The sequence below is a fragment of the Dermochelys coriacea genome, chromosome 3 (assembly GCF_009764565.3).
Source record: "Dermochelys coriacea isolate rDerCor1 chromosome 3, rDerCor1.pri.v4, whole genome shotgun sequence".
NCBI lineage: Eukaryota > Metazoa > Chordata > Testudines > Dermochelyidae > Dermochelys > Dermochelys coriacea.
In genome coordinates, this window is record NC_050070.1 from 62,365,698 (window position 1) to 62,393,590 (window position 27,893).

Sequence of the window (27,893 nt, forward strand, 5' to 3'; positions counted from 1 at the left end):
CCACAGGACCGTAGGTTGGGATAGAAAGTTTGTCCACTGTTCTGAGAAAGGAGGTCAGGAATGGGCTAACAAGAGATTGGAGGATATGTCACTAGCTGTGTCAGGTATGGATTCGGCCAGGTGCGAACAATCAGTACAACTTTTGCTTTCTCCTTTATTTTTATCAGGACCTTCAGCAGCAGAGGTAATGAGGGAAGGCATATAGGAGGCCTGTGTCCCATGGAAGAAGGAAAGCATCCACCTAATGAGTGTTTTCCAAGGCAGGCTCTGGAACAATAGAATGAGCATTTCCTGTTCAGGTAAGTACCGAACAAGTCTATCATGGGAGTTCCCCAGTGACAGAATATGCAGCGGAGTACTGCTGCGTTCATTTCCCGTTCGTGGTCACGTGAGAAATTCCTGCTGAGGCTGTCCACTGTTATATTCTGTATTCCTGGCAGTTAAGTGGCTGATATGAGGACATTGTGGCGAATGCACCAATTCCATAGTTTTAGCACTTCTGTGCACAGGGAGGATGATCTGGCGCTCCCGTGATGATATAAAACATGCACACTATGTTTGTCTGTCATGACATTTGTGAGAGTGTCCCTGATTAGTGGAAGTACATGAGCACTAACATTACTGACCGCTCTTACTTCTAAGATGTTGTTATGGAGAGTTGACTCCATTAGGGACCATTTGCCCTGAATCTTGCCATTGTTCAGATCCCAACCTATTAGGGATGTATCCGTTGTGAGCAGCAATGTTGGGGGAGAGGGAGGTTGGCACAGACATTCATAGGGTCTTTCCACCATTCCATGGAGTGTTTTACCCTGGAGGGCATAAAGAGAGGTTTGTCTAATCTGTCTCTGTTTGGTGTGTAGACAGACACAAGTCATGCCTGTAGGCACCTGATGTGTAGTCCAACATGAGAGCTCACAAACATGCATTCCGCCATGTGCCCGAGAAGTTTGAGGCAATATCTGACTGGCATCTGTGGGCTGGCTTGAACTGTGTTTATGAGAGTGGTCAGAGTGTGAAATCTGTGTCACGGGAGGAGTGCTCTCACTTGTACTGAGTCGAGATCAGCCCCTATGAACTCCAAGCGTCGTACTGGAGTCAAGGTAGATTTTTGAGCATTTATTTGCAAGCCCAAATGCAAGTGTACATCCACAGTCAATTGGACGGCCCATAGGGCATCTTCAAAGGAGTGGGCTCTGAGGAGACAGTCATCCAAGTAAGGGTAAATCATGATCCCCAGGCTACGTAGATGAGCTGCTATTACAGAGAATACTCTGAGTGCAGTGAGAGGCCGAAAAGAAGTACTCTGTACTGGTCCTGATCAAAGGTACACCTGAGGAATCATATGTGGGATGGCGGGATTGATATATGGAAGCTGGCATCCTGGAGCTCAAGGGCCAAGAAACAACGCCCCTGTTCTATAGATGGGATAATTGCTACTAATGTAACCAACTTGAATTTTGTGCCTTCGCATATTTGTTCAGTGCTCTCAGATCTAGGATGCTTCTCCACCCTCCACTTTTCTTGGGGATCAGGAAGTAACAGGTATAAAAGCCTTTGCCTCCGAGATGCACAAGAAAGGATTCTATGGCTCCTAGGTTTACCAGGTGATCTATTTTCTGTCTTAAAGGATTCGTGAGAAAGGTTCCTGAAGAGGGACAGGGAGGGTGCGGAGGAGGGAGGGAGGTGAAGTGGACAGAATACTAGCTAGCTAGAGATCATCTTCAGGACCCATCAGTCTAAAGCTACGCTTTCCCGATTTTGGAAGAAAGGAGCGAGGCACCATCCAAAGGGATGTGAAAGCTCTGTAGGTTGCAGCGTATATTGTGGGGAGTGGTCTCTCAGGGCCTCTAACAACGCATCAAAACTGGTGTTTCAAGTCTAGGTCTGGGATGTCGGAGATTATGGGGCTAATGGTTTAAGTCTCTGAATCTTAGGTCTCCTTCTCTGTGGCTCATAGTAATGCTGCAGTGGTGAATACTGAGGTAGTCAGGATGTATGGGATGATTGAGGACTGAATTTCCTTTTCTGTCCTGTATATAGATCCCTAGCAAGAGTCGTACAGTCCTGGAGTCCTTAAGCGGGTGAAGTGATGTGTTGGTCTTGTCAGGGCCAGCCTTAGGGAAAATGGCACCCTGGGCAAACTTGCATTTTGGTGCCAATGTGGGTGTGGTGCCCCTCCACCCCATTGCCCCTGGCCCCGATGAGCTCCCCAGGCTCCACACTCTCCCTTCACCCCTAACCCCTGCACTATGCCCCCTGCAACCCTATCACCTGCCCCCTCATGCCTGCACTCTCCTCCTGCACCCCATATATCCCTACACCCCCTTCACTCCTAACCCCTTCCCCCATCCTGTGTCCTAACACCTACACTGTGCCCCTTTCACGGCTAATCCTTGCACTCCCTTCCTATGCCCCTAGTTCCTGCATCCCTTCTCTTCTATTCCCTGCACCCCAATCCCTGCCCCCTCCTGTACCCCAACCCCTGCCCACCCCTGCACCCCTAGGCCCTGTATTGTGCCCCCTCAGCTACGCCACCTTGCCTGCATGGGCTCAAAAGGGGGCTCGGTGAGGGCATGGAAGATTAAGTTGAGGTCCCATGGCAGGGAAGGATTCCTAACTTCTGGATAGGAGTTGAAAAAACCCTTTAGGAAGCGTTTAGGAAGTGGATGTATGAAAACAGAAAATTCATCAACTTTATGATGAAATGTTGGGATGGATGACAAATGTACACTGATCAAACTCATGGAAAGGCCCATTTGTTTGCATTCCACTAAGTAATCTAAAATGAGAGGCAAGGTGGCTCTCTCACCTGACAGAGATGTAGTCTGTTTGCATTGGCACCATGAGTCAAATCACTCATTGGGGGTGGGAGGGAAAGCCTATAGGAAAGGAACATACCACTTGATGAGGAAGGCATCGCCCAGAGAGTGTTGACTGAGTCCCGCTCTAGAGCAGAACGGGGACATTTGGAGATTAGTGTGGTTGTAAAGAGGTCTATTGTTGGGAACCCCCACATCTGAAAATTATCTAGGATTACTCGCATATTCAGCTCCCATTCATGGTCTTGATAAAACTTCCTGCTCAGGATATCTGTCACGATGTTCTGGCAGCTAGGTAGGTATGATGTTGTAACATGGATGTTGTGTTTGATGCGCCATTGCCAAAGACACATGGCTTCTACATATACGGAATGCGATAGTGCTCCCCCTCGTCTGTGTATGTAGAACATACATTGTCCATGAGAATCTGTACCATTTTGGTTTTGATTAGTGGTAGGAAGTGAAAACAGCTGTTTCGAACTGCTCTTAGTTCCAGCAGGTTGATACAAAGATGGGACTCCGCCATAGACCATCGGCCCTGTATGAAGTGTGTTTGCAGATGTGCCCCCCTCCAGCCTAGGAGGGATGTGTTCGTGGTGATAGTGAACAATGGTGGATTCTGTAGGAATGGCATCCCCCTGCTGACGTTGGATTGGTCCACCGTAAAAGGGAATTCTTGACTGTACTGGGCATAGTGATAAGCTTGTTTATGCTGTGCTTGTGTGCGACGTAATTTGTCCGGAGCCAGGCTTGTAGACACTGCCTGTGTAGTCTTGCATGTCGGGCGAAGGTCATGTTGGCCATGTGGCCTAGGACTCGTAGGCAAGTTCTGGCAGACACTTGAGGGCCATTCCACGCTGTTGAGATCAAGGCAGTTGACAATTTCTGGCCGGGAGGGATGCGTATCTCAAGGTCAGAGCCCAGGCAAAGAGATTTTTCCATGAGGAGAAGTTTTAGCTAGAGATCTCTTACCTTTCTGGTGCAGGCTTTCAAGTTGTGAGAGTGCAAGCACTTCTGAGGTATATGTGCCTCACTGAGACACTGGACGTACTGAGAGTACCTGTCTCAAAGGGGTATCGAAAGCCTGCAGACAGTGCAGCATTTGAACCCTGGGCAGCCAGGCATGCCCCTTAGAGAGTGTATTCTCTCTAAGATGGAGAGTGGTAGGGATATCATGCTGCTTCAATAGAGCAGAACAGAAACTTAGAGTCCTATGAGGAAAATTTTTAAAAAAATTTTAAAAGGGATGGGGATAAGTATACTAACCTATTCTAACCATAAACTAAGCCTAATGGAAAAAAGGGTATTTCTATGCTACAAGGTGCTGCTGAGTGCTCCGACTTGAGCCAACAGTGGTAGAGAAGGAACTGGGTGGGCGGGGGAGTTGGTCGCACAGCACCAGTTAACCACCTGAAGCGGAGCAAGACAGGGACAGCGCATGTGCGACCTAACCAGGCACTGCTACCATAAGTCTCCGGCTACAAGCACGGGGTGCATCGACATCTAAAGTGGAGCACCCGCAGGGACACAACTCGAAGAAGGTGGTACACTTTTGTGGAATGTGAACCTCTTAAGAGGCACTGGACGTAGCGGGAGCATCCGTCTGTAACCAGTATTGCCTTCCCTGGAGGAAAGGCACCTTTTAAACCCGGGGGATCTGGGAATAACCCTTTCTGGGGGTAATCCTCAGAGGGGGATTTTTGTTGTTGGTTTTTAAACAGGGGAAAGAAAACCTATAAGACTAAGAAAATCAAAGAGAAACTCTAATAGAAACTATAGAACAAAACCGAATTCTAAACTCTGAGGGTAAGAGAAAGTGGACTGCTATTCATTCCATCTCAGGTCAGGGCAGTTGAGAAGGACTGAGGGTGGTTCCCCTGGGCAGCACTAGTTAGTCTCAAGGAAGAGCACAAGAGCGGGAGTATGCATGTGCAGGCCAAACGGGCACTGCTACCAAAGAGCGCCCATCGGAGGCGCAGGGACAGAGACACACCTACAGTGGAGCACACGTGGACACTACTCAAAAAAGATGACGATCATTTTATGTTGGTCCTTCGATACAAAATTTTACTTAAAGAAGTCACCTTTTTGGCTCATTGCCAAAGCTTTTTTTGCTATCACTCAACATGAGAACCCTGAGGCCATGCTATGACAAGCACACAGAACTAGTTCAAAAATGCTGAAAGGCCCAAGACATTCAATGCCAAATCAAAAAATTGTTCATGTTGGAAGGTACAATGCCACATACACACACACCTCTGAGAGCTCTGAATTTGTGAAGGGAGATAGATAGTTACACTATACCTTCAGAGAACGCTGGTTCAGTCACAGCTGAGATGGCAGCACCATTAACCTTAGTGGCTTTGGGAAACAGGACAACAGGCAAGACCTCTGAAAACTTTTATATGGAGGAGAGGACCACAGCCAAAAATGGACCAGTTGAAAAAGACATAGTAAATAATCACTATTATTTTCCAGAGAGACCTGTTTCTGTGGGTGGTCTCCACAAAGTCTAGAAATATTCTTCATGGTCACAAGGAGAAGCAGCAAGGCTAATTCAAGTTCTCATGCCTGTGGGACCAACTTTCCTCAAAGACTCCAAGCACAGAGTACAGTGCTATTTTCAGGAGAGTCTACAAGAATCTTTAAAAGTGCAAGAGCTCTTTTCAACTGTGGAAATTCAGGTATGAGGGAGCACCATTTTTTGCTTCAGCTTCAGCATCCTTCCCTCCCTGGAGGAAGTGTACTTTAAAAAAAAAAAGTTTAAAAGCCCACAATCTTTTTAAATTATTTTTGTTCTTAAGATAGCTTTTAGGCAGCTTTTACAAAAAGTCTTAAATTGTATAGAAATGAATTAGTGATATGACAACAATTAGATCAGTACATATGAATATACAGGTTTTTACATGCCACAGATATTTCTATAGTTTCCTTGAGAAGCAGGAATTGTACAATGTATTTTAATTGCATACGAATTTCTGCCTAGAAGGCTGGCTGGCACTATGTGCAGTTTTGTTTTGTTTTTTAAAAAGTGTGTTAAAAGCATTTATGTTGGTCAAGCTTGGTGCGTGTCTGAGTTAACGACCCGAGATTGTTGAAGTAACAGGCTCAATTGAAATGATTTAATCTAAGATTATCAGAGATTAGTACAGCACTATACAGAATACAGAAACAAACAGATATATTACCATCTTTTGTTGTCAGACTAGGAGCTGTATATGTATCTTTCCTGCATCGAGAAGGAACATGCAGTTTTCGTTCCCCAACCTATGTTTTCATATCACTATCATTATATAGGGTTTCAGACAAAGGAAACCTAGTCTATATATACTTATGTCAGCATTTTATACTTATTAAGGAGATGGTTTCCAAGAATATCTGGAGTTTTATAGACATGAAGGCATCCCAGAGTTATTAAATACAGCATAATGAATAAATTCCTAAATTGGGTTACTTATGGGTCAAGACCAGTGTTAAGAATAGTTTTTATATATATATATGAATCAAATATACAGAAAAAGAACAAAGTACTAATAAACTTGTTGAGAAATTAGGGCATCTAGATGAATGCTTAATGAGAGATGCAAGCAAAGCCTGCAGAAGTTCCACACGAGATAAAACTCAACTTTCTTCTTGTTCCTCACTTTTCAGGAAGTTCTCAGACTCTGGATACATGCACTCTGAAAGAGTGTTTAAAAGGATCTTTAACATTGCTTTCTCAGAAGAAAAGGAAAATTCATAGGGTGATGGAGAAAAAATGAGCAAACTCTACACAGCTCAATTTAGAAAATAATCTGTCACTCCAATTCATTATTTCATAGAAAGGATCATCAGACTGGAATGGGATGAACTCAAAGACAAATCCCTTAACAGACAAACTTGGAAACAGAAGTCCAAAAGACACATGAGAAGTTGTATAGTTCCAAGAATTTAAAAAAAAATAAAACCCCACTTATCACTAGTCTAACACCAGAACTTGGAAGTGCTTATTGGTAAGGCTGCAGGTCTGTCATGGAGGTCACAGATTCTGCGACATTCCGTGATCTCTGAGACTTCTGCAACAGCCGGTGTGGCTGGCTCTAGGGTTCCTCAAGCAGCTTGGGCAGCCCCGGGGACAGTTGTGCTGGCCGCTGCTGGGGCAGTCTCAAGCCACTGCACTCCACCCCCCACCAGCAGCAGTAGTTTGAGTATAGGAGGGGACTTGGAGCTGGGGAAGGGAGTTGGGGTGCAGGGCGGCGCTTACCTCAGGGTGGCTCCCTGGAAGTGGCCGGCATGTCCCTGCAGCTCCTAGGAAGAGGAAGAGCCCAGGGGACTTTGTGCATTGCCCCTGCCTGCAGGCACCACTCCCACAGCTCCCATTGGCTGCAGTTCCTGGCCAATGGGAGCAGAACGTGGAGCACCCCTGACCTTCCCTCCCCCTTGGAGCTGCAGGGACACGCTGACTGCTTCCAGGGAGCCATGCAGAGCCTGGTGGGGAGCCTGCCAGCCCCTCCAGGCCACACCCCCCAGCACCCCCCAGCCCAAGTTTCAGTTAGGGGTATATGGTACAAGTCATGGACAGGACACAGGCTCTGTTGTTTTTTTGTTTGTTTGTTTTTTAAATACACTGCCCGTGACCTGTCCATGACTTTTATTAAAAATATCCGTTACTAAAACTTAGCCTTACTTATTGGTCCTGAAAAGGACTGTAGTGGGATGCTGAAGTGTTTCTTGCCATGGCAGTCTACAAAATATTGGAGTGGGTGACGCTTACAAAAATATTTTTAAAAATGAATTCTATACGAAGTTTATTGGGTCTCCCACCCCCTACACCTTCACCAAAAAAAGGAAAGGGAAATTAATATTTCTCCTTCCACTGTGGTCTCTTCTGCCAAATAATCTTGAGAAGCGATTTGAATACCATGCTACTAGATGACCTCTCAAGGTCCCTTCCAGTCCTACGATTCTATGTTTCTACCATTTCATAAAACATTCCTGTTTCCTAGTTTAAAAACGACCAACAATGAGGAAAATACTGAATTTCTACACTTTCCTCTTCAGTCCAGCTTCTTCCTTAGTATTTGATGGGGTTCTCTGAAGAATAGGTAGAAGAAACTAATATGATATTACTTAGTGCTAACTCAAGAAACTGACATTCCAAAACTAACCTATCCTGCCAGTGCTTCAAGGAGACATGCAGAAGGGACTTATTAAACTTATGGCCCAAGATTTCAGGGACTAGCATTCCTCATGCTACTTACATACCTACTAAAAAAGAAACTATGGGAGTAAAAAGCATCAAGTGATGAGCCCCTATATTCATTTCTAGAACGTATAATAAAGATAATGTGGGACAAAATTATTTTAGCATAAATATACCCAGCAAAAATAAATTTTAATAAATGTTATCAGAAAATTTAACTCAGATGGATCCTGAGATACTAAGTCAACAGAGCTGGCTTGCATAATGATGTACATATCATATGAAGTAGTTCCAAAAACCTATGCTATCAGCCATCAGCAAAGAACAATCAGGATTACATATGCTCTTTCCCTGATCTTCAGAATATCTACAGGAACAGTATAGTAAAGATGTATCTAAATAATCTGTCCATTTACAAGAAAGGACTGCTAGAACATCAGATACTTTTGGGAGGGGGGAGGGAGGGAAGAGAGATTATCCTTTTTCCTCCCACCAGTGCAATAACCACACACACACTTTCCCTTTTTATTGTGCACACTCCTAGCTATTCCTAGCTATTTCATTTCCCTTAGATGTGTATGGCCTGTAGAGAACAAGATGAATCTTTGCTTATAGGATACTTAAAATAAACCTTTGCTTCCTGGTGCAAACAAGCTCCTCATTCTACCTTATTTATTCATGTATGCTCCTGTTGGAACCTTGTACTCATTGTATGTGTTTCTTGCAGACACCTTTGCAGAGGTAAGAGATATATTCTACATGAAGCTCCAGAAAAACTTTGAGACACCTTGCCTTTCTCCTGCACATAACTACTTATCTTTAACTAAGTACCTCTGATGTAACAAATGTAAGTCTACACATTTACGAATACAGCTTTTGCACCAATTCACTTATATTGAGACAGAGTTGAACTTTCAACTAAAATTATTCTCTCCCCTTTGATCCCAATTTACAAAAAAACACTTTGCTAGCAATAGACCGCAGGCATCTCATTAAACACGGCTATTGCATTAAACATACATGCTCTATACCAGAGGTGGGCAAACTACGGCCCGCCAGCCGATTTCATCCGGCCCTTGGGATCTGGGGCTTGCTACGCTCCAGCCGGGGTCAGGACGCGCTTCGTGCAGCTCCCAGAAGCAGCAGCATGTCCACCCTCCAGCTCCCATGCGTAGCGGCAGCCAGAGGGCTCTGCACACTGATCCCAACCCAGTAGCCCCACCCTGGAGCCCACACCCCTAGACAGAGCCCTTACCTCCTCCTGCACCCCAACCCCAATTTCTTAGCATTCATGGCCCACCATACAATTTCCATATCCAGATGTGGTCCTCAGGCCAAAAAGTTTGCCCATCCCTACTCTACACAATCTTAAGTGTGTTTTTACTCTGAAAAGCAACCATGTAAAAATGTACTTTGTTACTCAACTGATCTGCCCATGTGTGCTAAGAGTTCTGCTTTTATTGATTAAAATAAGTTAACTGTTTTATAATCCTGTTACTCCTATAAAGCCAGAACTGCTGTGGGAAACTGTATTGATTTTATTGCAATATAAGCACCAGACAAGAATCTTTATTGTTGGTGACACACGGAACCAATAAGTCCTCAAGGTTTTCCAATTCCAGGTGGAATTTAGAGGGTGAGCAGTTAGAAAAACACTAACAGTTGTTGCAAGACGTACACGGAACACCGAATGCCATTTTTACAAGGTATCTTAATAGAAGAACCATTTTAATAACTTCAGAAATTAGTGAGCTATCACTGACTGCTTGAATTGCAAACTGAATTTTTGTAATTGAGTCTGACAAGACTTTCCCAAGTCTGATGTATATTACTTCATACTCACAATTCTCTAAACTAATTCAACTGCTCTTCATCACTAATATGTGGAATTAAGGAAACAGAATGATACAATAAGTATCAGATCACCTTCTTCCCAAGTCGGTTAGGAGGAATATATTGTAACCTAACTATGAAAATTATTACTAGTAACTTCATAAAAGACCACCGGAGCCATAACCAGAAGGTTAAAACTATTAGATTTATGTACCAATAGAACCATTTCCGAGGAATTACCTGTCAACTGCACTTACTGGGATAAGCATTCCGAAGGAAGATAGGTCAACTAGCGCCAATGGACTGAAGAAAAACCATGAGATTGAAGATGCTTGTCCTTCTCCCATTTTTCTTCCAGGAAAAGATAATGAAGCACTGTCCAAGTCCACAAATGTGATATTATTTATCTTACTGCCCAATTATTATGTTGATAAATGGGTAGGTAATAAACCACTTTGGCAAGATATATAGATCTCAAAGAATAAACTATAAACCACCACTAATAAGACTTGCCTTTGGTAGTTGGCTATATAAAACAAAATTCCAGGAGAATACTGAAAAATAGGTTATGAAGGTACATTAGCTTAACCATAGGGTTTCTAGAGCCATTATATGCATTACGTGACAGCTGAAGAGATGGAAAAAAATTGAGAGAGAAAATGCCCATGAGGAAAAGTTTAGAGAGTGATGATAAAAAGAGGAACAAAGTCTCTATTGGGAAGATGGTGAAAAGTGTAGAAATGAGTTTTCGTGTTGACTGATTGGAGCACTGCAAGTAAAGGGAAAAAACAGGACCAAATACAACCCCGACATAGTGGGCACAACCACTAAAAGCAATGGGAATGGCATCTGATTAAACTAGTGCTGAATCTTGCTGTCAGAAATAAATGTTGCACCAATAGCAAGGTATGCCAGAGGGCCAAATAAGTCCCCCTCTGAGCTTTATTTGAATTAAGAGGTACTCAGATTCCTGACTTCAATAATGTATCAGTTTTATGTTTGGCATATTTAAGATAAACAAACTTAAGGTTTTTGGATAATACTGTACATAGTTCATTTCAACTTGCCCTTTAAATTAGATTTAGGCAAGGAAGGACTGACTGGCAGTTAACATTGATTTCACTGTACACACAAACCAGCAAAAAAAAAAAATGTCCTTTAATCATCAAAATTTACAGGTAGGCAAAATAAGAAAAATGCTGGTTAGGAACTTGAGTTTGATTTACGGTATTTACTTTGTATATTTTGACAAGTGTTGTTAGCAATTTGTGTTTTAATGGTTATAAACCTTTAACTTTTGATTTCAACATCTATTGTCATTAAAGAATTACTGCCTGACTGCCATCCCCCCATAATTTCCCACAACTGAAAATTTAATTTAAAAAAATAAAAATGCTTAAAACCCACAATTTTGCACAACTGTGAAAATGTAATAGATAAAAATTCAAAAATATTTAAAAATAAATTGTCAAAATTATAAAAAAATAAAAAATGAATTCTGCCAACCCCAATTATATTTAATAAAACAACTTTAATATCCTACTGAACATAAGATTAATTATCCTCCTATAAAAAGGTTCTTATTTAAACTACTCTTCATTTCAAGGTTGCTAAACCAGTATTTGTTTTTCAGTCCAGTATCTCTAATGCTGGATAACACCAAGAAACAAAATTGCTCAGAAGGGATTTTCAAGTTTTGTCTTAGAGAACTTGGAATATAAAAATCTCATTTACTCTACTGCTTTAGTTCTTCACAAAAGAGCTTCTGACACTAAAATGGTTGCTGAAGTTAACAACTGCTTCCTTTAAATTGGCCTTCTAGGTCTCAGCCAGAATGCATATCTAGTACATGTATTTAAAGACTAGGATTTAGCTAAGAACCTCCAGGTGTTGAGGTCAGATTTGAATCAGAAAAGATTTGTGTAGAATAGGGATTTTATCTTTACATGACAAGAAGTTGAATTCAATAGATTTTTGTCAAAATTGTTCTGGTAAAACCAACAGGACATCTGGAGAAAGCAGCTTCAACCAGCTAGTCTAACAAAACAAACCCCTTTCACTCTTCTTTGGAAAGCATAGTGCCTATACATCTACCTTTGTTGTTTGTGCATTAAATTTTTTTTTTTTTAATCTATGCATTTTCCTATAGCCTACTGTTGCTGGAATGCTCCCACTCCTGACTGCAGTACACCCGTATAAAAAGTACCAAATAAATAAGCTTCCTCGCCTTAGATTCAAAAGAAAAAATGTTTTTCCCAGGGATGTTTTTTTCCTCCTGCTTTGGATGGATTCAATGTCTTGGTTACTTTTTAAACAATACTGGATCCATGGGGGGATGAAACAGGAAATTAGCTGGAAACTACTTCTCGGTGTAGATTAAAAAAACATGACAGTTACCGGTTTCGTAACTGGTGTTCTTTGAGATGTGTTGGTCATGTCTGTTCCATTGTAGGGGTGTGCGCTCGCCACATGCACCAGTGCCGGAAGTTTTCCCCTCAGCAGTAAGGACCAGCTCTGGCGCCCTATGGAATGGTGCCCATATGGTGTGGTATAAGGGGCACCCCTGGCTACCCCCGACCTTTGGTTCCTTCTTGCCGGAAACTCCAACAGTGGGGAAGGAGGACGGGTCATGGAATGGACATGAGCAACACATTTTGAAGAAGACCAGTTATGAACCAAGTAACCGTCTTTTCTTCGAGTGCTTGCTCATGTCCATTCCATTGTAGTTGACTCCCAAGCAGTGCCACCAGAGGCGGGTAGGAGTTCATGGATGTGTCTATTGCAACACAGCTCTACCGAATCCAGCGTCATCTCTGTGCTGCTGGTTAATGGTGTAATGTGTCATGAACATGAGTACTGATGACCACGTTGGCGCCCTGCAGATGTCATGGGTGGCGACATGCACTAGGAAGGCTACCGAGGGCGCTTGTGCCCTGGTCGATTGGGCCTTTAGTATAGATGGTGACTCAGTCCATGCCAACTCATAATAGATCCAGATGCACTATGTGATCCAATTAGAGATCCTCTGCGAAAACACCGGTAAACCTTTCATCCGGTCCACTGTCTCAATAAAGAGTTGGGTTAACGTGCAGAAGGCCTTGGTGTGCTCCAGGTAGAAAGTCAGGGCATGCCAGACATTCAAGGTGCGCAGCTGCCTCTCCACCACAGTTCAGTGCAGCTTCAGACAGATATCCTGGTTAACAATGAAGTGAGTCATCACCTTAGGCTGGAACGCCAGGTGGGGTCGCAGCTGGACTTTGTCCTTGTAGAAAACTGTGTATGGGGGTTCCAAAGTGAGGGTTTTAATCTCGGAACCTCACCTCACCAAGGTAATGGCTACAAAAAAGCTACCTTCCATGACAGATGTGATAAGGAGCAAGAGGCCAGTGATTCAAAAGGAGGCCCTGTGATTCTCGAGAGGACGAGGTTGAGGTCCCATTGTGGAATCAGGTCCCAAACAGATGGGAAGAGCCATTCTAGTCCTTTCAGGAACCAGACAGACATGTCGTGTGAGAACACCAATTTGCCCTGAACCTGCTGGTGGAAAGCCAATATGGCTGCAAAGTGTACCTTGAAGGAGAAAAGTGTGAGGCCTTGCTGCTTAAGGTGGAGCAAGTAATCAAGAATAGACTGTACAGGCGACTGTCGTGGAGATACCACGCACTTCTGCCCAGCAGGAGAACCGCCTCCACTTTGCCAAGCAAATTGCCATGGTGGAGGGTTTTCTGCTTTCCAAGAGGATCTGCTGTACCGGTCTGGAGCAGGCCCTTTCTGCCAGGTTCAGCCACTCAGCAACCAAGCCGTGAGGTGAAGAGAAGGAAGGTTTGGGTGCAGGAGCAGACTGTGATCTTGCAAGAGGAGATCTGGATGGCTGGGCAGCAGCCATGAGGGAGCCACGGCCAGGTCCATGAGCGTGCCGAACCAGTGCTGGCGAGGCCACCCCAGGGCGATCACTATGATTCTCACCTTGTCTCTTTTGACCTTTATTAGGACCCTGCTAGCCAGAAGAATCGGCGGCAATGTGCCCCCAACTAAAACCTCTCCAACACATCATCAAGGATCTACAACCTATCCTGAAGGACGAGCCATCACTCTCTCAGATCTTGGGAGACAGACCAGTCCTTGCTTACAGACAGCCCCCCAATCTGAAGCAAATACTCACCAGCAACCACACACCACACAACAGAACCACTAACCCAGGAACCTATCCTTGCAACAAAGCCCGTTGCCAACTCTGTCCACATATCTATTCAGGGGATACCATCATAGGGCCTAATCACATCAGCCACACTATCAGAGGCTCGTTCACCTGCGCATCTACCAATGTGATATATGCCATCATGTGCCAGCAATGCCCCTCTGCCATGTACATTGGCCAAACTGGACAGTCTCTATGTAAAAGAATAAATGGACACAAATCAGACATCAAGAATTATAACATTCAAAAACCAGTCGGAGAACACTTCAGTCTCTCTGGTCACTCGATTACAGAACTGAGGGTGGCTATCCTTCAACAAAAAAACTTCAAAAACAGACTCCAACGAGAGACTGCTGAATTGGAATTAATTTGCAAACTGGATACAATTAATTTAGGCTAGAATAGAGACTGGGAATGGATGAGTCATTACACAAAGTAAAACTATTTCCCCATGTTATTTCTCCCCCCCACCCCATCCCCCACTGTTCCTCAGATATTCTTGTTAACTGCTGGAAATAGCCTACCTTGCTTGAAAACCTTTCATGGTGACCTCCTTTCCCCCCTTCCCCCCCCCCGCTGCTGGTGATGGCTTATCTTGAGTGATCACTCTCCTTACAGTGTGTATGATAAACCCATTGTTTCATGTTCTCTGTGTGTATATCAATCTCCCCTCTGTATTTTCCACCAAATGCATCCGATGAAGTGAGCTGTAGCTCACGAAAGCTTATGCTCAAATAAATTTGTTAGTCTCTAAGGTGCCACAAGTACTCCTTTTCTTTTTTCAAATATAGTAAAAATCTTAAATGAATCAATCTGTACCACAGAATCTCTATGGATAGAAATTCCATGCTTGAATAATAAGACTACAGCAGTAGGAATATACTACTGACCTCCTAACCAGAAGGCTGATTAAACCTTAGCCCATCCCATGCTTTGCTGCACATTGGGCTTCCCACATTTGCCATCCTTGCCTGTCAACTGCCCTTCTCTCCAAATCTTCCCATTTCGTATTGAGGTGCTTGATGTTGTTTAGAACTGTTCATTTCCATGTTATTTGCAGTCTTCCTCTCTTTCTTCTTGCATTTTCTGGCTTCCATTCAAGGGCAGTATTTGGTAAGCATTCTTTTTCCATTCTCAGAACATGTCCCAGTCACTGATTTCTTCTTTTGTAGATTTGTGAGAGGGTAGTAAATTTTCTGACTTCTTCATTCGTCTTCCTATCTTTATATATTATTCTCCAATATTCTTCTCAGACATTTGTGATTAAATGCATCCAGCTTTTGCATATCTTTCTTGGTAAGTTGCCATGTCTCACTGCTATATGTTGTGATGGTGATAATTGCTTTGTACATGTTCAGTTTTGTCTTGAGGGAGATGTTTTTGAGTCTTCCAAATGCAGTGTTTGCCTTCCCAATTCTTATTATCTCCTCGAAAGTAATACCATCTTGACAGATGGTACTTCCAAGATACGTAAAACCGTCTACCTTTTCCAGCTTCTCTTCAATTTTGATTTCTATCCCTATAGTCCCCATTAACATGACTTTACATTTCTTTGCATTGTATCTCAAACCTATCCTCTCCATTGCTTCTTTTACTTGGTTTGTGCATTTTTGTAGTCTGTTGGCATCTTCATTGATAAGAGCGATGTCATCAGCCAAGTCTAGATCAAATAGCCTTGAATTGTTCCGTTTTAGGCCATATGTATCAACGTCACATTGTTCTAATTTTTATTTTTTTTTTCCAAAATGGAAAAAAATGGATTGAATGCTGATAGAGATGGTAAAATGCTCAGGGAGATTAGAGAGGCTACCAGAAAACACAATGATAATGGGGGATTTCAACTATCCACATACTGACTGGGTACAGGACAGGATGCAGAGATAAAATATCTAGATACCATAAATGACTGCTTTTGAAACAGATAGTCCCGGAACCTACCTGAGAAAAGGCAATTCTTGATTTAGTACTAAGTGGAGCACAGGATCTGGTCCAAGTGGAAGACTCCTCAGTAACAGCAACCATAAGGTAAATACATTCAATATCCTGGTAGGGGGAAAAATACTAAAGAAACCCACCATAGCAGCATTTAACTTCAAAACAGGGAACTACACAAAAATGAGGAAGCTAATTAAACAGAAATCAAAAGAAACAGTCACAAGAGTGAAATGCCTGCAAACTGCACTGAAACTATATAAAAACACCATAATAGAGGCTCAAACTAAATGTAGACACCCCCCCCAAGCCCTAAAACTAGTCAAATGACCAAAAAAATGCCACCATGGCTAAACAACTGAGTAAAAAACAGACAGCTAAAGGCAAAAAGAAATCCTTTAAAATTGGAAGTCAAATCCAACTGAGGAAAACAGAAAGGAGAATAAACTCCGGCAAGTCAAATTTAAAAATTTAAAGTTTAAAGGCCAAAAAAGAACCTGAAGAGCAACTAGCAAAACACTAAACCTAACAGCAAAAAAATGTTTAAGAACATCACAGGGGTGCCATTTCAGGTAGGGGGGGGGGGGGAAGGGGAACAACTTTAACCATGATTCCAGGGGCTACTTAGGCACTTGAAAACGCTAGCTTTTTTGCAGATGGGGGGTGGGGGGGATGGAGAAAGACCAAAAATTATAACTCAAAGGAGGGCTCAGCTCAAAAAGTTTGAAAACTGCTCAGGATCCAGGCAGAGGATAGCTAGGCTCTGTGCGCAAGCAGGGGAGTAGCTCAGGGTGCTGGCAGAAGGATAGCGAGGGGTTTTGTGCAGAGAGGGGTGTAGCTCAGCGAGCAAGCAGGGAGGGGGTAGCTAGTAGCTGTGTGCTGTGGTGGGGGTGTAGCTCAGGGTGCAGGGAGAAGCTATGTCTGAGGAGGTGCTTGCTGGGGGTGGGGGGGCCCACCCATGCACTCAGTCCCTAGCTGGCACAGTGGGGGCAGCTCCACTCCTTGTGGCTGTGCGCACATCGGAGCAGGTCATGCCGTCCTACGTGGTCACCATGGCCACCAGTACCCAGTGGTTCCCAGGCACAGAGGACTACACCAACCTGAACCTAGAGGATGTGGCAGCCATTACCCAGCTCACCACTCCCACTCCGAAAATTCCTCCCTTGGGGAAGGAGCAGGGCCAAATGGAAGACAGAAATTTGGGTGCCCCTCCCCACATATCACTTCTGCTATGGATCCATTTCAGGGGGCACTGTCCCCCCTCCATACCCCTTCAATCTCCACCAGTGCAGGGGGCTAGAGGCAGGGGCCACCCCTGCCCTCTCTAAATGGTGCTGCCCCGGTACATCAGAAGCAGGAAGCCTGCCAAACAATGAGTGGGGCCAATGGATGATCAGGGTGCTAAAAGCGCACTCAAAGAAGACAAGGCCATTGCAGAAAAGCTAAATGAATTCTTTGCATCTATCTTCACTGTAGAGGATGTGAGGGAGATTCCCACACCTAAAAGGAATTGCCCAGGTGACAAATCCAAGGAACTGTCCCAGACTGAGGTGTCAAAAGAGGTAGTTTTGGAACAAATTGATAAATTAAACAGTAATAAGTCACCAGGACCAGATGGTTTTCCCTCAACAGTTCTGAAGGAACTCAAATATGAAACTGCATGTAAGCTATCACTTAAATCAGTCTCCACACCAGAGGACTGAAGGATAGCTCACATAACAATTTTTAAAAAGGCTCCAGAGGCAATCTTGGCAATTGCCCACCAGTAAACCTTACTTCAGTACCAGGCAAACTGGTTGAAACTATAGTAAAGAACAGAATTATCAGACACCCAGATTAACACAATTTGTTGGGGAAGAGTCAACACATGTTCTGTAAACAGAAACCATGCCTCACCAATCTAGTAGAATTCTCTGAGGGGGTCAACAAGCATGTGAACAAAGGTGATCCAGTGGATGTAATGATCTTGGACTTTCAGAAAGCCTTTGACAAGGTCCCTCACCAAAGACTCTAAGCAAAGCATGCAGTCATGGGATAAGAGGGAATGACCTTTTAAGGATCACTGGTTAAAAAATAGGACACAAAAAGTCAGAATAAATGGTCAGTTTTCACCAAAAAAAAAAAAAAAAAAAAAAAAAGGTAAATAACGGGGATCCCTAAGCACCTGTAGTGGGACCTTTGCTGTTCAACACATTCATAAATGATCTGGAAAAGGGGTTAATAGTGAGGTGGCATACTGAACTAATTAAGATAGCTCAATCCAAAGCTGACAAAAAGTTACAAAGGAATCTCATAAAACTGGGCAACCAAATGGCAGATAAAATTCAATGTTGATAAATGCAAAGTAATGCACACTGGAAAAATTAATCCCAATTATACATTCAAACTAATGGGATCTAAATTAGCTATTACCACTCCAGAAAGATCTTGGAGTCACTGTGGATAGTTCTCTGAAAGCATCTGCCCAAAGAAAAGTGGCAGTCAAAAATAGCTAACAATATTAGGAACCATTAGGAAAAGGAAACATAAGAAAGTATCATAATGCCACCACAGAAATCCAGGGTACACCCACACCTTGAATACCGTGTCCAGTTCTGGTTGTCCCATCTCAAAAATGATATATTAGAATTGGAACACGTACAGAGAAGGGAAACAAAAATTATTAGGGCTATGCAACAGCTTCCATTCAAGGAGAGATTAAAGAAACTGGGACTATTCATCTTAGAAAAGAGATGACTAAGGGGGACATGACAGAGGTCTATAAAACCATGAACAGTATGGAGAAAATGAATAGGGAAGTGTTATTTACCCCTTCACATAATACAAGAACCAGTGGTCACCCATGAAATTAATAAACAGGTTTAAAACAAACATAAGGATGTATTTCAAACAGCAAACAGTCACCCTGTGCAACTCATTGGCAGGGAATGTTATGAAGGCCAAAATATAATTGGGTTCAAAAAAGAATTAAAGTCATGGAGGATAAGTCCATCAATGGCTATTAGCCAAGATGGTCAGGGATGCAATCCTATGCTCCAGGTATCCCAAAGCCTCTCACTGCCAAAAGCTGGGACAGGACAACAGGGGATGGATCACTCAGTAACTGCCCTGTTCTGTTCCCTCCCTCTAAAGCATCTGGCACTAGCCACTGTCAGAAAATAGGATACTGGGGTAGGTGGATAATGGACTGACCCACCATGGCCATTCTTATGTTCTTAAAAGGTGCTGAATTATTAAGTAACACAAAGTAAGGGGAAAAACAGTCAACTCAAACTTTCTAAATATGTCACAATGTCATATACTGCATTATCTATATCAGAGGTTCTCAAACTGTGGTCCATGGACCATCAGTGGTTCGCGAGCTCCATTCAGGTGGTCCGCGGATAGTTCCCTCTAGAGTGTGCAGATGGGTGGCAGCACAAGAGAACGAAGGGCCACCCACCTAATTAGTGGAGCCGCGCAGGCATGGCTCCACTAGTTAGGTGCTTGGACCCTGGAGAAGATGCACATGTAAGGTGAGGTGGTGACCTTAGGGAAATAGGGGGTAGGTGGGAGGGGGCAGTGGGGTGAGAAGAAAGAGTGGGGGGAATTTGGGACATGAAGGGCTGCAGTGGCCAGAGAAAGAGGTGACTTGCTGGGGCTGCAGGGGAGAGATGGCCCTCTTCCCAGCCTCAGCTCTGTGGCTGCTGTGGTGGGGGGACAGATCTCCCTCCTTCCCAGCCCCAGCTCAGAGGCTGCTGGGGCAAGAGAGAAATGGCACATCTATCCCATTAGAAAGGTAAAATTAAGGATATTAAAATATGAGTTGTGTGCTTTTATTTTTAGAACAAAATAAGTTAATTATTATTAATTTTTTTTTATATAGCACTTTTATCCAAAGTGCTTTACAACAGTTAGCTAACAGTACAAAAAACATTTGGAAAGATCATTAAACGGTCCATCAAGAACCTCAGCAATTTTCAAGTGGTCAGTGAAAAAAAAGTTTGAGAACCACTGATCTATATATCATTATTAATCCTTGCAATGGTGCAAATGCTGGTATCTACATTATTTACAATGTAAGAACATTCAGTTTCTGTTGCACAGAAAAGTTGTTGCATTAACAACTTTTGGTTTCAGTTTAGCTAGCAACTGCCGAGAAAATGTTTTCTTCATTTGGGCTAGTTCATTCAAAGCTGAGAAACTGAGTTGAAAAAGCAGGAAAGCTTGTTTTCCTCTTCCAGTCTATGAATAAAAACCAGGTGGGAGAAGATGAGATCTAATTCTAAAAAACTTAAGGACATGGGGCTAGATTTTTAAAAGTATTTAGGCACCTAAGAGCTCAGTTAGGTGCCTAGTGGAATTTTTCAAAAGCACCCAACTGCATCCTTAGGTGCCTAAATACCTTTGAAATCCAGCCCACAGAGACCAGAAGATATCTGTCAATTTACTACCTACAGTTAATACTTCCTTTAATAAATCAGTTAATTTTAAATGCAAAACATGTTTTGATAAGCTTACAAAAGAAAAAATATCCAACACATTTAAGGTAGCCTTATTTAACTAATAAAAGCAATTTTTCAGTGTTGTTTTTGTACATTTTAAATTGAACTGAATTCCCATCCACACACAACTTAACACAAATGCTAACTGTTATTCACCATTTTCTAACAATTAAAAAAGGGAAAAATTGAGAATCTGAATAAATGCATCTTAGGTTATACGAGTCCTTAAATAAGCATGTATAGATGTAACGTATCCTCCTGGTTAACAGAAAGTACCAAAGTTAATGTATAGGCTATATGTTGTTCCATCAACATGTTTTAATACTTATACTAACCAATGAAAATCATAGAATCATAGAATCATAGAATATCAGGGTTGGAAGGGACCCCAGAAGGTCATCTAGTCCAACCCCCTGCTCAAAGCAGGACCAAGTCCCAGTTAAATCATCCTAGCCAGGGCTTTGTCAAGCCTGACCTTAAAAACCTCTAAGGAAGGAGATTCTACCACCTCCCTAGGTAACGCATTCCAGTGTTTCACCACCCTCTTAGTGAAAAAGTTTTTCCTAATATCCAATCTAAACCTCCCCCATTGCAACTTGAGACCATTACTCCTCGTTCTGTCATCTGCTACCACTGAGAATAGTCTAGATCCATCCTTTTTGAAACCCCCTTTCAGGTAGTTGAAAGCAGCTATCAAATCCCCCCTCATTCTTCTCTTCTGCAGACTAAACAATCCCAGCTCCCTCAGCCTCTCCTCATAAGTCATGTGCTCTAGACCCCTAATCATTTTTGTTGCCCTTCGCTGTACTCTTTCCAATTTATCCACATCCTTCTTGTAGTGTGGGGCCCAAAACTGGACACAGTACTCCAGATGAGGCCTCACCAGTGTCGAATAGAGGGGAACGATCACGTCCCTCGATCTGCTCGCTATGCCCCTACTTATACATCCCAAAATGCCATTGGCCTTCTTGGCAACAAGGGCACACTGCTGACTCATATCCAGCTTCTCGTCCACTGTCACCCCTAGGTCCTTTTCCGCAGAACTGCTGCCGAGCCATTCGGTCCCTAGTCTGTAGCGGTGCATTGGATTCTTCCATCCTAAGTGCAGGACCCTGCACTTATCCTTATTGAACCTCATTAGATTTCTTTTGGCCCAATCCTCCAATTTGTCTAGGTCCTTCTGTATCCTATCCCTCCCCTCCAGCGTATCTACCACTCCTCCCAGTTTAGTATCATCCGCAAATTTGCTGAGAGTGCAATCCACACCATCCTCCAGATCATTTATGAAGATATTGAACAAAACGGGCCCCAGGACCGACCCCTGGGGCACTCCACTTGACACCGGCTGCCAACTAGACATGGAGCCATTGATCACTACCCGTTGAGCCCGACAATCTAGCCAGCTTTCTACCCACCTTATAGTGCATTCATCCGGCCCATACTTCCTTAACTTGCTGACAAGAATGCTGTGGGAGACCGTGTCAAAAGCTTTGCTAAAGTCAAGAAACAATACATCCACTGCTTTCCCTTCATCCACAGAACCAGTAATCTCATCATAAAAGGCGATTAGATTAGTCAGGCATGACCTTCCCTTGGTGAATCCATGCTGACTGTTCCTGATCACTTTCCTCTCCTCTAAGTGCTTCAGGATTGATTCTTTGAGGACCTGCTCCATGATTTTTCCAGGGACTGAGGTGAGGCTGACTGGCCTGTAGTTCCCAGGATCCTCCTCCTTCCCTTTTTTAAAGATGGGCACTACATTAGCCTTTTTCCAGTCATCCGGGACTTCCCCCGTTCGCCACGAGTTTTCAAAGATAATGGCCAAGGGCTCTGCAATCACAGCCGCCAATTCCCTCAGCACTCTCGGATGCAATTCGTCCGGCCCCATGGACTTGTGCACGTCCAGCTTTTCTAAATAGTCCCTAACCACCTCTATCTCTACAGAGGGCTGGCCATCTCTTCCCCATTTTGTGATGCCCAGCACAGCAGTCTGGGAGCTGACCTTGTTAGTGAAAACAGAGGCAAAAAAAGCATTGAGTACATTAGCTTTTTCCACATCCTCTGTCACTAGCTTGCCTCCCTCATTCAGTAAGGGGCCCACACTTTCCTTGGCTTTCTTCTTGTTGCCAACATACCTGAAGAAACCCTTCTTGTTACTCTTGACATCTCTTGCTAGCTGCAGCTCCAGGTGCGATTTGGCCCTCCTGATATCTTTCCTACATGCCCGAGCAATATTTTTATACTCTTCCCTGGTCATATGTCCAACCTTCCACTTCTTGTAAGCTTCTTTTTTATGTTTAAGATCCGCTAGGATTTCACCATTAAGCCAAGCTGGTCGCCTGCCATATTTACTATTCTTTCGACTCATCGGGATGGTTTGTCCCTGTAACCTCAACAGGGATTCCTTGAAATACAGCCAGCTCTCCTGGACTCCCTTCCCTTTCATGTTAGTCCCCCAGGGGATCCTGGCCATCTGTTCCCTGAGGGAGTCAAAGTCTGCTTTCCTGAAGTCCAGGGTCCGTATCCTGCTGCTTACCTTTCTTCCCTGCGTCAGGATCCTGAACTCAACCAACTCATGGTCACTGCCTCCCAGATTCCCATCCACTTTTGCTTCCCCCACTAATTCTACCCGGTTTGTGAGCAGCAGGTCAAGAAAAGCGCTCCCCCTAGTTGGCTCCCCTAGCACTTGCACCAGGAAATTGTCCCCTACGCTTTCCAAAAACTTCCTGGATTGTCTATGCACCGCTGTATTGCTCTCCCAGCAGATATCAGGAAAATTAAAGTCACCCATGAGAATCAGGGCATGCGATCTAGTAGCTTCCGTGAGTTGCCGGAAGAAAGCCTCATCCACCTCATCCCCCTGGTCCGGTGGTCTATAGCAGACTCCCACCATGACATCACTCTTGTTGCACACACTTCTAAACTTAATCCAGAGACACTCAGGTTTTTCCACAGTTTCGTACCGGAGCTCTGAGCAGTCATACTGCTCCCTTACATACAGTGCTACTCCCCCACCTTTTCTGCCCTGCCTGTCCTTCCTGAACAGTTTATAACCATCCATGACTGTACTCCAGTCATGTGAGTTATCCCACCAAGTCTCTGTTATTCCAATCACGTCATAATTCCTTGACATCACCAGGACCTCCAGTTCTCCCTGCTTGTTTCCAAGGCTTTGTGCATGTGCAAATGAACCTTTCTTTAGGAAAATAACTAAAAAGTAAATCCAAAACAAGATTAACACCAATTATTTAAATCAGCAAGCAAGAAACCTTGATTTAAATCATAATTAAAGTAAGTGTTAAATCAATCCACCCTTCTGCTGCTTAATATAGAAGGCCTGAAAACCTATTTGAGAGCGCTCCCCATTTCAGTCCAAGAAGAGCTATTGAAGACATCTGGTAGAACTTGCTTCCCAGATTTATTTTTGTTTTGATATGTCCCCGCCTCCCCTGTCCTTTCCCACAGCAGGTTCCAAAAAAGAGAAAAAAATTTGTTTTAAATTTAGTTTCCCTCAAGAAAAAATTAAATTTAAACAAGTCTTTCCATTCATGTTATCATTGCAAAATCAATGTCAAGATTGCTCTTATGTTGACATCTATCACTTTTACTGGAGAGTTTACAATGGAGGAAGAGGAGACTAACTTGATTTCTTAAATAGGAATCCAAAAACTCATTAAATGACTCAAATATTTTTAACCCAGTGTTAAACCTGAAGAGGTGCTAGGTACGTTTTCACTCACTGCTGACATACCTATTTTCACTGAGCTACTGTCCTTATGGAAAGGGGAACTATGGCAGGACTGCATGGATGGAAGCTCAAAATGTGAGATTTCTGCTCACTACTATCCTTTCCACAACAGGAAGAGATTAAGACTCAATGAATTCCCTCCAAAATCATGTACATCAATACCCTCTTTGAGGTAAAGAGAAAGCAAAGCAACTGTCCCTCATTACAGGCTGAAGGGTAATGAAACACTTCCTCATGGGCAGAGTGAGAACTTCAGGGTAATCACGGAAGAACAAAAAAGAGGAGGAAGCAAAAAATACCCTTCTAGACTTCTGTTGTTCTGCCATTTTGCAGCCCAACAGAGAGAACGTGTGCATGTTCCATGCTATAGCACAAAGCAAATCTGGACAAAACTAAGAAATAAGCAAATGGGACCAAACAGTTGAAGCAGAGAAACAATATTCCCTGCTACAAGGCCCTTCTCATAAATATAAAAGGAAGGGTAACCACCTTTCTGTATACAGTGCTATAAAATCCCTCCTGGCCAGAGGCAACATCCTGTTACCTGTAAAGGGTTAAGAAGCTCAGCTAACCTGGCTGGCACCTGACCCAAAGGACCAATAAGGGGACAAGATACTTTCAAATCTGGGGGGAGGGGGGGAAAGAGAAGGCTTTTATTCGTGCTCTTTGTTTACATAGTTGTTCTCTCTTGGGACTGAGAGAGGCCAGACAGAAATCCATCTTCTCAAACTCTTCCTAATCCAAGTCTCCAATATTGCAACCAGTATAGGTAATCCAGGCAAGGCGGATTAGTTTATCTTTTGTTTTATGTGAATTTTACCCATGTTAAGAGGGAGGTTTATTCCTGTTTTCTGTAACTTTAAGGTTTTGCCCAGAGGGGGATCCTCTGTGTTTTGAATCTGAATACCCTGTATTTTCCATCTTGATTTTACAGAGATGATTTTTACCTTTTTTTTTTTTAAATAAAATCCTTCTTTTAAGAACCTGACTGATTTTTCCATTGTTCCAAGATCCAAGGGTTTCGGTCTTTGATGATTTTGTAACCAATTGGTTAGGATATTATTCTCAAGCCTCCCCAGGAAAGAGGGTGTGTAGAGCTTGGGGGGAAGACTTCTCCAAGTGGTCTCTTTCCCCATTCTTTGTTTAAAACGCTTGGTGGTGGCAGCATACTGTTCAAGGACAAGGCAAAGTTTGTATCTTGGGGAAGTTTTTAACCTAAGCTGGTAAGAATAAGCTTAGGGGGTCTTTCATGCTGGTCCCCACATCTGTACCCTAGAGTTCAGAGTGGAGAAGGAACCCTGAAAGCCCTACACTAAAACAATCTCTTCAAAAGAAAAAAATTCTGGCAAGCAACCTATACGATTGCATTTTCCAGAAGTGGAGGCAGACTATAGGGTCTTGAGTCCAAATAAGTCATTAACATGATAGACTATCCTACCTGCAGCTTCTTTTTTGCAACCATGCTATCAGCTAGCCAAATATTGTTTACTTATTTTCATAATTTTGAAATATTTTATTCCAATTCATACCACAAGGCTCAAATAAAACAAAAGCTTCAAAACAGGATTGATAATATTTGGACATACATTGTACATCCTGTCATTTTCAAAACAGGATAATTGACCATCCTAACAGAAGTCATGGTAGGCACAAGGTACACAGCACATGAGAGTAAACAGAAATACACTGTTACCCAACTGTCACGCCAATAAACAATTTCTGCTGAATTTACAAATGTTGCACTAGCAATGTCATACTTTTCAGTGTGATAACGAAACTGACTTACCTATACTAGGTGGGCTGCCATAGTTTATTGGTGACTCTGGAGGCCTACCACAATGTAATGCAGCAAGAGCAGATCCCTTCCACACAACATGTTTGCAACCTATTTGTAAAAAATTACAAACATATGAAAATATAGCATGAAATAATGAAAATGAAGTCTTTAAGCCCCCTTGTGAATTTTCATACTTTTATTTGTGCGAAGCAAAGACTGTCTTCCAGCTCCTAATAAGGTTTGCACTCCAGGGACACTCTGAGGAATTTCTTGCTCTAGAAGTGGTCCTAGTCGATGGCATATTTGCAGCAAGTGATCAGGTGCCAAGTGTCTATAATATTTCACCTATTACGTGACAGGAAAAAAAAAACATGTGATAAAGGTGAAGTCAGTAATATTTCAAAAATGATTATTTTAATCCTCATTTTCTTGTCAAGTTCGTTACTAAAATTCTTAATAGAAATGAGCAAACAAACTAAAAAAATAGTTTATCACTTTAAACAAATGATCAAAACAGATAAAAACCTTTAAGATGGTAAATTTACTCCAGCTGGTCCTAATTAATTTCCTCTGCTCAAAGTATATCAACTATATTATAAACACAGATCATGTTTACTATTTTATAACTTAAATGAATGACGGAAGGCATAAAGCAGCTCTTAAATCATTTTAGGTAATAGAAAAATGCAAAAAATAGCGTCCAAACTCTCATTTAAATATGCTTCTGATCAATTTAAATTACTTTGAAACAAAATGAGAAAACGGTATTGTAAGATACCCTGATACTTACATAGTTCTTAGAAAAGTCACTCTATACTGAAAGAGTAAGTGCTGCAATTTTTGAGATGATTGACTGTATTCTTTATACACAAAATAGAGAGCCAACCTCAATGTTAAATGTAAAAAAACAACTCAACCTTAACTATGGAGGCACAACCAGTATCTCCATAATTTACACACTTTTAAATACAACTTTCATGAGTCAAAAAAGTTTGAGTCAAATAAATTTTTAAAACCCTATTACATGCTATTTATTCAAATAAATCCACGCCTTTGGTACAATAAGGGAGAAAAAACCTTTTCAGGTTGATTTGGAGATCACTTATACTTCTTGTTAACTGTGTGGCACTGGCATCAAAGCAGATTTCTAACATTGATCTCACATGCTTTATGACAGCAGTTTGATTTTAACATCAAACCAGTTAAAAACTGGATTTTGTCCAAAAAAAGGCAAATCAAAGTCCTTATCTATTCTTTTGAACAGCTTAGGTTACGGGTCAGATTGGTCTTTTCAGTGGTACAGGATCAACTTCAAAATATACTTATATAAGTGACCACAATGAAACCCTATTACAAACGGTTAATCCTGCTATTAACAAATAATGTGTTCCAATACATAATCTACTGCTAACTTAAAGCACCTGAAAAATCAGGAAAAATCTCATAATGTTATTTGCATTATTAGAATGCATATATACATTCTAATAAGAGTACCTAGTGCATACGGGTTTATTCCTTGTTTCAATACTAATCCTGCAACATGTTTTTATTTTTATTTTGTGACAAAAAATCATCCTATATTATCTCACAATGAAAGCTTGTGATGTTTTGTTATACTGTAACTGCAGAAGGCCATGACTGACATTTTAAGGATGAACATTGCTCATATTCCTACACTGTACCCAATTAGAAGGAACATACCTTATTCTTCATCAAATGTACTACTATCTTGCCGACATGCTGTTATCATACTTTGCACTGCAGTAATTTATTAACATACTGGTGGCTGAACTACAAAACAGACTCTGGAAAAGCCTTATTTACACTAGAATGGTTTTTTTCACCATCTAAAGCTTCTGATGGAGGAGGAAGGAATTTTTCTTTTGTTGTTCTCATTTGAGTCATCTGTCACATATT

General features: G+C 42.5%; 1 protein-coding gene across 4 annotated transcripts in view; it reads right to left on the reverse strand.

Annotated features, from left to right (window-relative positions):
- LOC119853819 (pleckstrin homology domain interacting protein) overlaps nt 1–27,893 on the reverse strand; it is a 311,916-nt gene that overhangs the window by 268,125 nt on the left and 15,898 nt on the right. For 3 of the 4 annotated variants that reach the window (XM_038397319.2, XM_038397318.2, XM_043510548.1), the window contains 2 exons: nt 26,171–26,321; nt 25,986–26,084 (listed from right to left, as the gene is read on the reverse strand). In XM_038397319.2, the coding sequence (XP_038253247.1) occupies nt 25,986–26,084; nt 26,171–26,321 (250 nt within the window). The remainder of the gene's footprint in view (nt 1–25,985; nt 26,085–26,170; nt 26,322–27,893) is intronic. The other variant, XM_043510549.1, reaches the window with a different exon arrangement.